This window comes from Leishmania infantum, chromosome 32 (assembly GCF_000002875.2).
Source record: "Leishmania infantum JPCM5 genome chromosome 32".
NCBI classification, from domain to species: domain Eukaryota; phylum Euglenozoa; class Kinetoplastea; order Trypanosomatida; family Trypanosomatidae; genus Leishmania; species Leishmania infantum.
The window spans coordinates 155,543-169,645 of record NC_009416.2 but is presented as its reverse complement, the minus strand read 5'-3'; the positions used below and the strand labels follow the sequence as shown (position 1 = coordinate 169,645).

General features: G+C 58.1%; 4 protein-coding genes across 4 annotated transcripts; all 4 read left to right on the top strand.

Moving 5' to 3' along the window:
* Positions 1-532: 532 nt before the first annotated feature.
* On the top strand, positions 533-1,033 carry LINJ_32_0440 (putative 60S ribosomal protein L17; the record flags this gene model as incomplete). Its single annotated transcript, XM_001467689.1, has 1 exon — positions 533-1,033. The coding sequence occupies one exon, from the start codon at positions 533-535 to the stop codon at positions 1,031-1,033; it is 501 nt and encodes a 166-aa protein (XP_001467726.1).
* A 1,184-nt stretch (positions 1,034-2,217) lies between these two features.
* Positions 2,218-4,377, top strand: LINJ_32_0430 (conserved hypothetical protein; the record flags this gene model as incomplete). Its single annotated transcript, XM_001467688.1, has 1 exon — positions 2,218-4,377. One exon carries the CDS (start codon positions 2,218-2,220, stop codon positions 4,375-4,377), a length of 2,160 nt encoding a protein of 719 aa, XP_001467725.1.
* Positions 4,378-5,314: 937 nt separating this feature from the next.
* LINJ_32_0420 (conserved hypothetical protein) lies at positions 5,315-7,597 on the top strand (the record flags this gene model as incomplete). Its single annotated transcript, XM_001467687.1, has 1 exon — positions 5,315-7,597. One exon carries the CDS (start codon positions 5,315-5,317, stop codon positions 7,595-7,597), a length of 2,283 nt encoding a protein of 760 aa, XP_001467724.1.
* Positions 7,598-8,704: 1,107 nt separating this feature from the next.
* LINJ_32_0410 (putative ATP-dependent RNA helicase) lies at positions 8,705-10,549 on the top strand (the record flags this gene model as incomplete). Its single annotated transcript, XM_001467686.1, has 1 exon — positions 8,705-10,549. The coding sequence occupies one exon, from the start codon at positions 8,705-8,707 to the stop codon at positions 10,547-10,549; it is 1,845 nt and encodes a 614-aa protein (XP_001467723.1).
* Between the last annotated feature and the right edge of the window lie 3,554 nt (positions 10,550-14,103).

Below are 14,103 nucleotides of genomic sequence, written 5' to 3'. Positions count from 1 at the left end.
GAGGCAGAATGCGTGCTGTGATGGCTGAGTCGGCGCATTGCCGTAACGCGTGTCTACTGCATCGTGCCACGCGATGGGCCTGTGACAGGCCGGGTGGAGTGGCGTTGAGCTCATGCCCGATGACAGAATGATCACCGGAAATCGAAGAAAAAAGAGGTCTCTTGCGTGTGCGTGAGGGCTGTCTCGATTTGCGAATACGCAGCGGCGCGCTTGCCGGCTCGGCTCCCTTCTGCTGTGTCCCCTTGCGTAGCCGCTGAGTACGGGGCTTCGGCTCCAGTACCTGATATAGATTCGCCAACCGAGTCATCTGTTTTGCTTCTCACCCTGTCTTTCTCTTACCGCTCTCTTGCACACCTCTTTGCCAATTTACCTCTCCCTGCGGTGCATTCACATTGCCCGATTCTCCCGTGCACGTCTTTGCTTTGCGCGTGCCTGTGGACGATTCCCCTCACCCCGTTTCCCACATAACTCTTCTGCGCCTCTCTCCCTGCACGCATCCTGTACTTCGTAGAAGCCTACTTCTCTGTTAGCCATGACGCACTACTCCCGAAAGCCGCAGGTGTCGTCGAAGAGCGCCAAGGCGAAGGTTAGCGACCTCCGCTGCCACTACAAGAACACCTTCGAGACCGCAAATGTAATCAACGGCATGCCGCTTCGCAAGGCTCAGCAGCTGTACCGTCAGGTGCTCGCCAAGACCCGCTGCATCCCGTTCAAGCGCTACAACGGCAAGATCGGCCGCACCGCTCAGGCGAAGGAGTGGGGCCAGACCAAGGGCCGCTGGCCGCGCAAGTCCGTCGTGGCGATGATGTCGCTGCTCAAGAACGCCGAGGCCAACGCCATCGAGAAGGGTCTTGACCCCAACCAGATGGTCATCAAGCACGTCCAGGTGGACCAGGCTGCCCGCATGCGCCGCCGCACGTACCGTGCCCACGGTCGCATCACGCCGTACATGTGCAGCCCCTGCCACGTGCAGCTGTTCATGTCGGAGAAGAAGGAGCGCGTCCCGGCCCCGAAGAGCGCCCCCAAGAAGTAAGCGCACGGTGACGTACGGAAAGCGACTCGGGTAGAGCCTTCAGGGGTGACGATGCTGCTATGCAGAGATGAGCGGATGGAGGAGCGAGGCACACACGTTCGCGAGGGCAGCTTGATGCGACCGAGAGATATGTGAGCGAGCCAGCAACTCGCGTCCGTGAGCAGCATCGGTAAACATTCTCTCGTCCTTTCTTCCTTCTCATCTCTCTCTTCGGTTCGCTTCTTCCTGAGTTGTGTCTGCATTTTTGGCCTCCCTGGACCGCCATCACCGCTGAGCTGGATGTCGCATCACCTCCGCCGTCCCGGTGGCTACTTCCCGTGTTCAGTTCTTCCGCCCCTTCCCCCCTCCACCTCCCACCACACGTGCACCGAGCTCAACCGCGAAGAGGTTTCTTTGCTTTTCCTTTATTTTCTTCTTTCGGCGTACTTTCACGAGCTAGAAATGGAAAAGCGAAACAAACGTGAAAACAGGGAAGACACGGGCAAGAGAACACTAGGACAACTGCATGGCGCAGCGGCTAGGCTTCCCGCCTGTCTTCCCCACTTGTCTTTGTTGATCGCGCCCTGTGCTCATTTACGTGCTGGCGCCGTCCGGGCCACTGCACTTCAGAGTGAGGTCTCTGCCACCCATGGGAGCCAGAGCCCCGCCGCTTCCCTCCTACACCGCGCTTTGGCTGCCCGTCGTCGTGTCGATCCGCCTTCCTGCCTGGGTCGCCACTCCATCCGCTCTGAAAGGGCAAGGTGAACGACACGAACGCAGGAGTGTGAGGAATGCGGCGACCAGAGCGAGGAGGAGGGAGGAGCTCCCTTGGCGCAACAGGCTGATTCTCTTGCCGTGTGTCGCGTTGTGCTACCTCTTCCCACCTTTCCTTGCATCTCCATCCCATCTTCCCAATCTCTTCAGATTGCAGCGGCTTCCACCCTTTGTGTTGTTTGGCACTGTTGCGCCTCGCCCTAAATCCAAACTCGACAGCTTCCCACGCTGCGTCCCGTAGACCACCCCTGCCCCCACCCGCAGCAAAACGCCTGCTTGGAGCTCGTTTGTGTACGTGCGCTTCTGCGCCCCTGCGTTCCCCACTTTGGGCGGTGTGCTATGCGTGGGCACACCTTACTTGCCGAGTTCATCTCTGTTCCCGGGCCACCGTCTTTATTCGTAGTCTATTGGGCTGCTGCGGAACACCAACCATGAGCTCTACCGATTCACCGCCAACGGTTCATCCGCCGGTGGTCGAACGCTTGCGCATCGCTGTCCGTGAGCGACCGGCATCTGATGAGGAGGTTCCCTTGACACAGGTGCTAATCCGTGCCGATCAAGACAAACTCATTGCCTTCGCCCCAAAGGCCGCGGATGGGCTTATGTACGACTTTGACTACTTCTACCCGCAAAATGCGCGCCAGGCTGACGTTTTTTGCACGATCGGGCTCGAGATGGTCGACTTGGTGATGGGCGGGCTCAGTGCCAACTGCATTGCCATAGGCTACGCGGAGACAGGTAAGACACACACACTCTTTGGCAGCCCGAATGAGTCTGGGCTCATCCAAGACACCGTGCGAGAACTCTTCCGGCGACTGGAGGCGCAGAGGCACACGCACGAGTACAGTGTCGGCTTCTCGTACTGGGAGATGAACTGCAACAGTGTCCTTGACAATCTCGCAGAGGACGAAGCAGCGTTTTCTGACGTTAGTGCTGCAGCGAGCAGCACTGCGCGCAACCACGCTGTTTATCGCGATGGCTTTGGCCGCCTGTATCTTTCGCACATGACGGAGGTACCAGTGAAGGACTTTGCCGCCTTCGAGACGCTGCTGGGCCAAGGTAACGAGCGTCGTGTGCGGCGCGGCTACGCTCGACAGTTCCGCTGGCACGGCTTTGTGCAGCTCTCTCTCATGACCCTTGACAAGCACACTGGTGAGAAGTGCGTGCTGCGTCGCGTGACGTTTGTGCATACGAAAGGCTCGGAGAGAGTCGGCGCCAACAGGGCACCAAAGCATATTCTGCGGGAGGGGAGCCAGGTGAATGTGAGTAGCACGTTGCTGAACGCGGCAGTTATACACTCGCTCGAGTACCGCGCCAAGCGGGCTGACCAATGCCGCACCCAGGCGCAGCTGCACCGCCTGATTCAACGTAGCGAGTCGTTTTTCATGGAGTGTCGCTACACTCAAGTCATGTCGCAGCTCATGTGCGGGCACGAGGCATGCTTCGTCGTTGGCTGCGTGGACCCTCTGTCGTACAGTGAAACAACTGAGACGCTAGAGAACCTGCAGCTGTATCGCAACCTGTTAGCGGCCTGCGTGCCGGTGGTGACGCTGTCGGAGCGCGGGCGACTGCTGCGGCAGCTGCGCGCCATGGAGACGGCGATGGGCGGGGAGGAGATGCTTCAGTTCATCTACTTTGGCACCTCTGGCCGTCCCCGCACGGAGCAGGAGGAGGCTTTACTCGCCTTGCGCGGTAAGTTGGAAATGTGGGGTATGGACAAAGCATGCGAGACGCAGGGGAGTGGTCTTTTGAAGGATGCGGCTACGCCCTGCGGCATCATCGACGCCGAGGGTCGCAGCACCCGCAAAGTCGTCTTCCTAAACGCCGCCAAGACGGCCACCTACGAAGGACAGTGGAAGGGCGCCGTGTTTGACGGCTTCGGCGAGCACATCCAGGCCAACTTCAAGTACCGCGGCGAGTTCCGCAACGGCAGGCGTGAGGGACACGGTACCCTTTTCCTGCGCGACACAAAAGAGAGCACGTATCGCCGCGTGTACGAAGGCGAGTGGCTTGGTGGGCAGCGCGACGGTCGTGGCACGCAGTGGGGCAGCGACGGGGAGGTCTACGAGGGTGACTTCGCCGCGAATGAACGGCAAGGGCTGGGGAAGCTGTACCTCGCAAACGGGGACGTGATCGAGGGCAACTTCAGCCACAACAAGTGCGAGGGCTGGGCAGTGCTACGGCAGACGAACGGTGACTGGTTCGAGGGGTATTGGATGAACGGCGAACGCGAGGGCCCCGGTGTGTGGCACTACGTCAGCCGCCAGCGGTGTCTGCGCGGCGAGTGGCATCACAACAAAGCGGTAATGGGCACCATGGAAGACGACGCGGACAAGATCGACGATAGCACAGGCCCTTTCATTCCTCGCCTACAGCTGCTAAACAGCGAGGATATTCTTGCCCAGCAGCGAAAGCGACTAATAGAGAAGCGTCGCTTGGAGTTTTCGGCTGCCGGCAAGACGTGGGTAGACTACGCCGCGATGAACAAGAGGTGCACTGTGTCGATCGCCGCTACAGCGACACCGATGACTACCAGCAAGCATGCGGCTCCTGCTGACGGTCATACCGTCTATGGACTGGAGATTGAGTAGAGAACGGGGGCAGTGGAGTGGCCATGACCACATAGAGACGCGCCGCAGCCGAAGCTGCCTTCGATTTTCTCTAGCTTCCCCTCCTGCTCTTGCGTATGTGTGTTGTGTGTGTAAGGAGGTGAGGGAGGTACTCTGGCACAGTGGGCTGATGTAAGCAGCTCTGCTTCATGTACAGTAGGCGAGGTGTCAAATCTCTTTCTGTTCTGTTTTCTTTTTTTTTGTGTGTGTGTGGCTGCGTTTCCGCGCGTTTGGTCTGTGCGTGCGCGCACCATTTTTGCATGGCACACCACGAGAGCAGCATCCTGCCTTCACACGAAAAAGGACGAAGTGCCGAAGGGGGGAGAAGAGCAGAGCCATAGTGGGCTCTTTGCTTCAGTGCACTGCACCACCTCTCTTGCGACAGCCTACTGGGCCAGCGTAGAACCCGAGGCGCAGAAACCTGTCGCCACAGCGTGCCTCGTACGTGTGTGGATGTCTTTGGGTACAGCTCCGGCCCTGATTTAGCTTTTGCCCTCGGAGCTACGGTGACAACAAGCGAAGCCTCTCCATCATGCACCAAAACAAAGGAATGGGGCCTCTTGTGTGTTTGGTGGCGCCATCCAGACGCACATCCACGTCGTGCCACTCGCCTTTTGTGCGCGGGTCTGCGTTCGCTCTGCATGGCCCTCGCTCCCCACCCACAGTTTGCACCCATTCTTCTGCTCCTCTTTGTGTGCCATTGTCATTTCTTGCACTGTCTCCTTTTCCTTCGCCCTTGTGCGTGCGTGCGTGCGCGTGCCTCTGCAACTGTCTGTGCGTATCGCGTTCCATACCAGCCTAGCACATCACGGTAGTGCAGCGGCGCACAGATCGTGGCGAGGAAAAAAGAAGACACGAACGCACGTTGCAGTGGCGTATCTTCTCGACTTCGCTGTATCGCCTTTTCCCTCTGCAAACAATGGAGTCTCTGTCTCGACTAGCCTACGGACCGTCGCCACCGCCGACAGACGCCAAGGGACAGTCACGAGGCCGCAACACGGGCAAAAAGCAGCGCTTTTCTCCTCCGTCTTCGGCGCATGCGGACGCTGCCCACGCCGCCACCGCACCGCATCGTAAGCGAGAGGCAAAACGTCTCGTGGAGGAGTACTGGCAGTCGGTCTGGCATTCCCACCATGAGCCGCCGTTGTACCACACCTACTCGGATCGCTACGGCGGCTCCAAAGGGATCCCTTACGCTTCACGGAAAGCTGCTCAGGGCGGCAGCGCCGCTAGCTCTGGCGCTGCAGCCTACAGCGCGAGCGTGCCCGACTGCTTGACGAAAGCAGACGCCGCCTTCAGCAACGGACAGCTGGCAGAGGCGAAGGCGAAACTTCAACATGCTCTTACAGTGCTTCAGAACGCCGCCGAGCCGCGCGGCTTGTTGAGCGTGGCGGCTCTGACTCAGTTCCGCAGCGACTGTGCCGAGGACGCGCAGCGGTCGTTCTGGCTGGCAGAGGTGCTCCGGAGGATGGGAACCTTGGAGCTCATTCACGGACACTGCGCGGAGGCGCGTGAGTTGTTCAATGGAAGCATCGCCGCTGGTCCACTCAACCTAGACAGCTACCTTTTGCGTGCCTCCTGCTGCGAGGCGCTCCGCTGCTTTGCCGAGGCGTACGAGGACTATTCCAAGTACATGAAAATGACGGAGCCGTCGATGGACGTGCTGGCGCACAGCGGCAAGTGCGCCGCCGAGGCAGGTCTGTCGGAGATGGCACGAGAACAGCTGGGACGTCTGCTCGAGTTGTCGGAAGAGGTGCTCGCCAGTACTGCTGCCACGCAGCAGCAGGTGGTAGATGCTGCAAGCACTCTAAGCACACACCGGGTGCTCTCGTCGCTGCCACCCCTCACGAGCGCAGCGTGGGCTGCCGGCTCCCTCACCCAGAACACGGGCGCCGGCGCCCCTTCAAGTCTCGAGCTGCTTCGCAGCTCATGCGCCTTCTACGTTACTCATGCGTACTTTTATCTTGGCTACGCTGCCGAGGCTGAAGCGGCTTCGACGACATCGGTGACGCCTGCGGAGGCGTCCGCATTGCGTCGTAAGGCCTCATCGTACTACAGCGTAGCGGTGCGCAACGCAGACTACGTGCACTCTTACGAGGACAGCGTGAGGAGGTCGATGGCGGCCGGCGACTACGCGCTTGCTCGCTACTTGCTGCGGTACCTTCAGAGGATGAAACCCGACCGCGCCGGCTACTTCCTCGACGCCGCACGGGCGTGCCGCGCAGAGGGTGATATTCAAGGAGAGCTTCGAGCGCTTTCTGCGGCACTGGACCGCCAGCAGACCATCACCGAGCGCCGCTCCACTCTCTTCGCCCGCGGCGCTGTGTACGCGGACCAACTACATGACTGGTCGCGTGCTATCCGTGACTTCACGCTGCTCATCGCCATTCCCTCGGTGCGGCAGCCGGTGGCGGAGGCTGACGGCGTGGCGGCCGTGGTGGACTGGTTCACGCCGCTAGCGCTAGTGCGACGCGCCGCGGCGTACCGTAGCCGCCAAAAGGAAAGTAGCCGCTCTAGCTTACTGCAGCATGAGGATGAGGAGGCGGCCCTCTCTGACTACGCCGCATTTCTCGACGCGCTCGCCGAGATGACCGCGGAAACCGGGTGCGAGACGACCGACGTGCCGGAGCTGTGCCAGCCGCCCCACGTCGTAGCAGCTCTTCTAGTACTTGCTAATGGGGCCTATCACCGCCATCAGTATTCCAATGCGGTGCACTATTTCTGTCGCGCCATCGCTCTTGGGTGGCACCCCGAGTCCTCCATGCCCGCGCTTCTTTCAGCAACTGAACGGCTGGCGGATCAGCTGTACACGTCGATGGCGCATCACGTCATGACTGTATATCCGCCCGGCGATGACATGTTCCGTGTGCCGTACGAGGCACGCCAGGCTACGACGCTGTCGATCACTAGCTCTATCATGACGTCCGCCGAGGCTCGACGGGCCATGAAATCGAATGAGCGCGGCAACGCTGGCGGCAACCGCGTCCCCAGCGCTGAGAGCGAGCGCAGCGGGTTTGCGTGCCCGCCACTACTGTACCTAATGGTGGATCAGCGCTATCAGCAGCTGCGTGCGCTCGAGCCCACGTTCTTCGCCGCCATCGAGGACGAGTTCTTGGATGCGTGGGAGCCCTATCGCGCCGAGGTGGAACGACTCAAAGACGAGGCCCTCTCCACCCGCGCAGGCAGGCGTGGAAAGCGATGAGACTGGCGCCAAAGCCACTGGGGTAGGTGTTGCAGTGCCGGGGTGTTTTGGAGCGGAACGCTCGGGCTTGGGAGCATGTGTGGCGCGATTCATGACACCCAAGAAGACCATGTACTGTCTACTCGTGTTACACCACCTCCACTCCGTCTCCCGCGTTATGTACATTAGCTAGTAGGGAGCTGCGAGGCACGCCCTTCTGTCTGTTGGCCACCGCAGTGAAGGATGCGGCTTCTCATTTTTTCCCCTTTCTTTGCCTCTGTGCTACGGCAAGCAACGCGGCAAACCCCCTCCTTTCCTTTTTCTCTGCGGTGGCACTCGCCAGCGTGCGCGTGCGCGTGCGTCTCTCTCTCTGTTGGTTTTCGTGGAGCGCAGGAGTGACACAGACGAGGCATCGCGCGGGAAAGCGAAAGAGAAGAGGGAAGAGCTAGCATGTGCACGACTCACCAAATCGAATGGGCCGAAGAACAGAGCGAAAGACGCGCGAATGGAAGTGCATCTGTGTGCGTGTGTGCATGTAGTGTCTACCACACAGAGAAGTATAGCAGGGATGGAGGAGGAAAAGCCGAAGGGAGAAAGTAAGATGCCCCGTGTGCTCTTTGCAGCGCCGACATCGTCTGCGCTGCTGCCGCACGTTTAGGGGCATAAGTGGCCGTTTCCCTTCTTCTACTTCTTGTACTTCTCGGAGGCAGCTCAGTGTCTCTCTCCCTCACATTTCCATGGCCTCTACAGGGAGGGCGGGTACCAGTTGGAGGGCTATCAGGTTTTTCCTCTCTTCTCTTCCCCTCGGTATGCCTCTGGCAACAACATCCTTACTCGTTTTTCCCCCTCACCCTTCCCACATATACATACATACCTGCATACATATGCGCACATACGCCCAACCGCGAAGTTCACATTTGCTTTTACTTTCCCCTTCCTCGGTAAGTCAAGTCATTTTATTTTCGTTGTTTTCTTTACTTTTACTTTTTCTCTCTGTCTGCGCAAGACCCGATCCATCTTCCTCCTCCGCAGGCAATCCTACACCTTACCCATCCCCTGCCTCGCGTTCTCTCCACCACTACCTCTCCTTTCTCCGCTCTGATCCTACACGTTTGCTAAGCAGGAATCATGTATAAGAATCAGGCGCAACCTCAGCCGCAGCCGCAGCCGCAGCCACAGGCGCAGCCACAGGAACCCTCTGCTGTCGCTGGTGCAATGGGCGGCTACGGCAGCTATCAGCAGCAGAACCGCCAGTACGGCGGCGGCAACCGTGGCTTCAACGATGCTCAAGGCACCTACGGAGGCGGCTTCAATCGCAACGGCGGCGGTGGCGGCTTCCGCGGCGGCTTTGGGGGCTTCGGCGGTGGCGCGCGAGGCCCGCCGCGCGAGTTCGTCGGCAACAATCACTATCACCGCGAAGAGAAGTCCGAGGAGGAGATCTTCAAGGAGCACACTCCGGGTATCAACTTCGACCAGTACGAGGCGATTAAGGTGTCCATCACTCCAAATGACGTGGAGCCGGCGGAGTCCTTTGCCACGATGGCGCTCGCCCCGGCACTGGCGGAGAACGTGAACCGCTGCCGCTACCAGAAGCCAACGCCGGTGCAGAAGTACGGCATCCCGTGCGTGCTGAACGGCAGCGATCTGATGGCATGTGCCCAGACTGGCTCCGGTAAGACTGCTGCTTACCTCATCCCGGCCATCAACTTCATGCTGGTCAACAACCTCAACCGCGCCAAGCCCACGAACAGCCAGTCCGCCCCGTCCGCGCTGGTGCTGTCACCGACGCGCGAGCTGTCCATTCAGATTTACGAGGAGGGCCGCAAGTTCACGTACCGCACCGGTATTCGCTGCGTTGTCGTGTACGGCGGGGCGGACCCGCGCCACCAGATCCACGAGCTGACCCGCGGATGTGGTTTGCTGGTGGCGACGCCGGGTCGTCTGTCTGACATGTTCACCCGCGGCTACACCCGCTACTCGGACGTCCGCTTCCTCGTACTCGATGAGGCTGACCGCATGCTCGATATGGGCTTTGAGCCGCAGATTCGCGCGATCGTCCAGGGCCCGGACAGCGACATGCCACCGCCGGGTGAGCGCCAGACGCTGCTGTACTCAGCCACCTTCCCGAAGGAGATTCAGCAGATGGCCCGTGAATTTCTGTACCACCACCACTTCCTGCAGGTCGGCCGTGTGGGCTCGACCACCGAGAACATCACCCAGGATGTGCGCTGGGTCGAAGACATGGACAAGCGCGGCTGCCTGCTGGAGGTGCTAAAGGAGCACCAGGGCGAGCGTGTCCTCGTGTTCGTGGAGAAGAAGCGCGATGCTGACTACCTGGAGCGCTACCTGCGTCAGAGCCGCATCCCCTGCTCCTCCATCCACGGCGACCGCGTGCAGCGCGAGCGTGAGGAGGCTCTCGACATCTTCAAGAGTGGTGTGTGCCGCGTGCTGGTCGCAACCGACGTCGCCTCGCGTGGTCTGGACATCCCCAACGTCGCGGTGGTGGTCCAGTACGACCTGCCCAGCAACATCGATGACTATGTGCACCGCATCGGCCGTACGGGTCGTGCCGGCAAGCGCGGTACGGCAATCTCCTTCTTCAACGACAAGAACCGCAACATCGTCGATGACCTGATCCCGCTTCTGCGCGAAACGAACCAAACGGTGCTGCCAGAGGTGCAGGCACTGGCCAAGAAGCCCAACGTGCAGAACCAGCCTCGCGGTCGCGGCCGTGGTGGCTTCCGCAGTGGTGGCTTCGGCGGCGGTTTCGGTGGCGGCTACGGTGGTGGCTACGGCGGTCGCGGCGGATACCGCGGTGGCGGCGGCTTTGGTGGCGGCTACGGCGGCGGCTACGGTGGTGGCTACGGCGGCAACAACGGCGGCTACCGTCCCCGCGGCGGCTACGGCGGCGGTGGCTACGGCGGTGGCTACGGCGGTGACCGCAACATGCGATCTGACGTCTTTGGTCAGTAGATGGAGTAGTAAAACTCCGTGTAGCTCTGATGAGGGCGGCGTAAGGCAGGATGGGCCACGTTCGCAGGCGAGAGAAATGGCACTGTGCAGTCCCGTTTGCTCGCACGGTACCGCTACCACTTCTCTTCTCTCTTCCCTCTATCTCCCGCGTATCTTCCTCATGCAACAAAGAACCACACCAGTAGGCTTCGTCTTTTCGTCGATTATACCTCCTTCTCCCCCTCCTGTGAGGTGCCTCCCCCCTCTCTTCCTCAGCGAGGCAAGCGAGACGCGCTGGCGTGAGAAGGGGATGACGAACAGGAGGAAGGAAGAGAGGACGGGGCGGCTGGCTGGAGAGATACATCCGCGTCGGTGGCGCTGATGCTGGCAACGATAAAAAAAATAAAGAACGAGAGTGAAATAGTGAGGAGGCATCGCCACAGACACTCCAGTATGTGTGCTACTCAAACGCAGCCGTGCACCTCTCTCTCTGGGGTGCACCAGAGTGCGCACGCTCACACACGCTTTTCTCTGTCTCTGTCTCTGTCTCTCTCTGTCTTTCAGGTTCGTGATGGTCAACGCCAAATTGCCTGCAGAGCGAGAGAGGGAGGAAGAGAGACGTGAATGAGAGATCCCAGCGTGAAACGGAGAGAGCACGAGAGAAAAAAGTTGAGGCAGGGAGAATTAGACACGTACACACACACACGAAAAACAAAATGACGCTAAACGCGAGAAGCACACATCATTTTCTATTGATTGTGAGAGAGAGAAAGCGAAGTGGGCAGGAGGGAGCACGCTTCGCTGTTGTCGCGAAGAGGAGGTGAGTGGGGTGAGGTTTGGGGGAGGGTGAGGAAGCAAGCGGATGCAAGACCGATAAAGCGGAAAGTTGTGTTGCTTCTTCTCCATCTGCTTCCTCGTCTGACGGTGGTGCCTATGCTCTTCCTCTCCTCCCCTCCCTCACCCTCTTTTCTGTTAACTATGGTTGGCTTGAGCTACTCGATGAACAGCATCATATTCGATTCGCTATATGCATTGCTCTGTTTTTTTTTCTTTTCCTCGGAGGAAGACCCGCCGTACCTCACAAGACGCCTCTTATCTCCCTATGCTTGACTGTTGTGACGGGTGCTGCAACCGCTCTCACAAGAGGGTGTAAAGCGCGCATGAAGGACAGGGCGACTTGTACACGAAAGCAGAGGAAAACGGGGGAACGCCGTCAATGAACGTCATGAAAATCGATGAAGCGGAGGGAGCAATGCAAAAAAAAAAAGAAAGCCAAAGAGGGGCACTCCAAACAAAGGAAAAAAGGACGAAGGTGGATTCTCAAACTCGCGCTGAAGCGAGTAGAGTCTCTAGAGAGATCGGTTTACCTCTGTGATGCTGCGATGATTGTGTGTTTGTTGTTTCGTCGCCGCATGACAGCCCTCTGCATCACTCTCGAGCGAACTTGTGTGTTTGTTTCTCTCTCTGTGTGCTCTCTTCGTCTCTTTTTCTTTTGTTCTTTTTATTTTTCGTTCGTCTCTCCGCCCCTGCACGACGGCCGTGGTTTGGTGTATGTGTGGGTGTCTCTCTTTTCTTTCTACCTCCGTTCACCTCTCTCGCTCCCCCGTTTCTCTCCTTTTTTGTTCTTCTTAACGTTCCCCAAGTGCGCTCCTCCATGTGTGGGCCCTTTTATCATTGTTATATCCTCATACCTCCCCTCCTTTGCGTCAAGCCTTGCGCGCAACTTCACACACATTCATATCCGGCATGTGCGTGCGTGTTTGTGCAGTATTCCTTCTTTGTGGCTCACGATCATACATTTTTACACTCAGGCTCTCATCGTGCCTTCTCTCTCTCTCTCGCTATCTTTGCCTTTTCTTGAATTTCCGGCGGTTATGTGGCTTCTCTGCGTGTGTGTGCGCTTGTGTGGTTGGACGTGCTCGTTCTCCAATGCGCCCTCGTCTTCATTTTGTCTTTTCTCGGGCTCCGCGTGCCATTTTAGTTTTGCTCGCCTTCTCGTGTGTTCTCCCACGACGATTTCACCCCAAATGGTTGTCTGCCCCCTCCCCCCGTTTTCGCGTCTTCTTCCTCGTTTCGTTTTGCGCGCTTTCGCTTTCGTTTTCTCCGTTGCTCCTCCTCCGTTCCCCACTGTGGCGTTTTCCCATCGCCCCCGCCAGGCACAGACACACACACTCTCGTGTATGTGTAGGTGTGTGTAGCGCGCTGCTTGCGAGAGGAAACGAAGCAGAGGACGAGTGAGAGAGGATGTGTGAAGTGGGACTGCTGAAAGAGAGAGAGCAGAATAAGGACACACCGACTCACCTGTTTGTGCGGGCACAGCAGGCGCGATGCCGAGGTTACAGTGGCCATTCGTGTACTCTTTCGCGTCTTTTCGTTTTTGCCGTGGATGATGCGCACCGGCTCTTCAATTTTGTGTGCGCAGGGCAGGAAAAAAGGAAGGGCCTGATATCAAGGGCGTTGGTGTGAGGGGATTAGTGGCGGCTGGTGGTGAAGTGTTTGTGAGACTGAACACAAGAGAGACGCGGCGAAGGAGGCAGTCAGGGGGAACATAAGCGAAGGGAAAGCCAAATGAAGAGGGACGCAGAAGTGACCCATCGAATCAAGATGAAAGCACCCCATTATATGCCGATATGCGCACTCGCACACACACTTACGCGTGAAGCCTCTGCGTCTCATTTTTTTTTCTTTCCCTGCGCCTCTTTCTCGCTTCATGCCCTCTTTTTCACTTGCAGCCTCCTCCTCCTGCCTCACGCCTTGAACTCTCCTCGATGACGGCGCCTTCTTTTCTTTTTTTCTTTGCTCCTCCCTTTATGTGCTTTTGTGTGTGTAGAGGTCTCTTTTGTTCTGGCTCTCTGCATCTCTCCCCCTTCCTTCTGCCTCCTAGTGGACGTCTGTAGGAAGGAGCAACGAAGGAAAAGAAAAGCAGTAAAGGAAATGAAGTTACCCGAACCAGCGATGCGCTCTCTCAGGCACCTACACACCCACCCGCTCTCACGCATCACAAGAGAGCCGGGAGAGCCCCTTCCTCCTCCCCCTCTCCCTTCCCCTTCCCCTCCCCCTTTTCCCTCCCCTCCCTCGAGAGGGAAACACCAAAGAAAAGATAGCAAAAGATAGTGATGTATACATGATGAGGCACAAAGATGAAATAAATCCTCCAATGCCCCCTCCCCTCCCCTCCCTCCCCCCGTGTGTCTGTGTGCGTGTCTTCTTCTTGCTTTTGTCCGTTGCTGTGGTTCCTCTTTTGTTTCCATTTTATGTTCTTGTTTGTTTGCTCTTCTCACCCTTCGCTTCACTATTTTTGTGATTTGGTGGTGTGGTGCTCTCTCTGGCTTTTCGTTATGTTGTCTTTACGGTGTTTCTCTTTCGTTTCTTTTCTCTCTTTTGGTGTGCGCGTGTGTGTAAGTCGACATCCCAGCGTATACTTGGGTCACTCACTTGAACCTTGTTCGACCCCATCTTTCCTTTGCTCTCTTCTACTCCTTGACTACCTTCGTTGCCACCACCACCCTTTTTTTTAGGTATGCTGGAGTGAAGAGGCGTGTTTTATCGCCTCCGTCGCACTCCCATTTATGTTG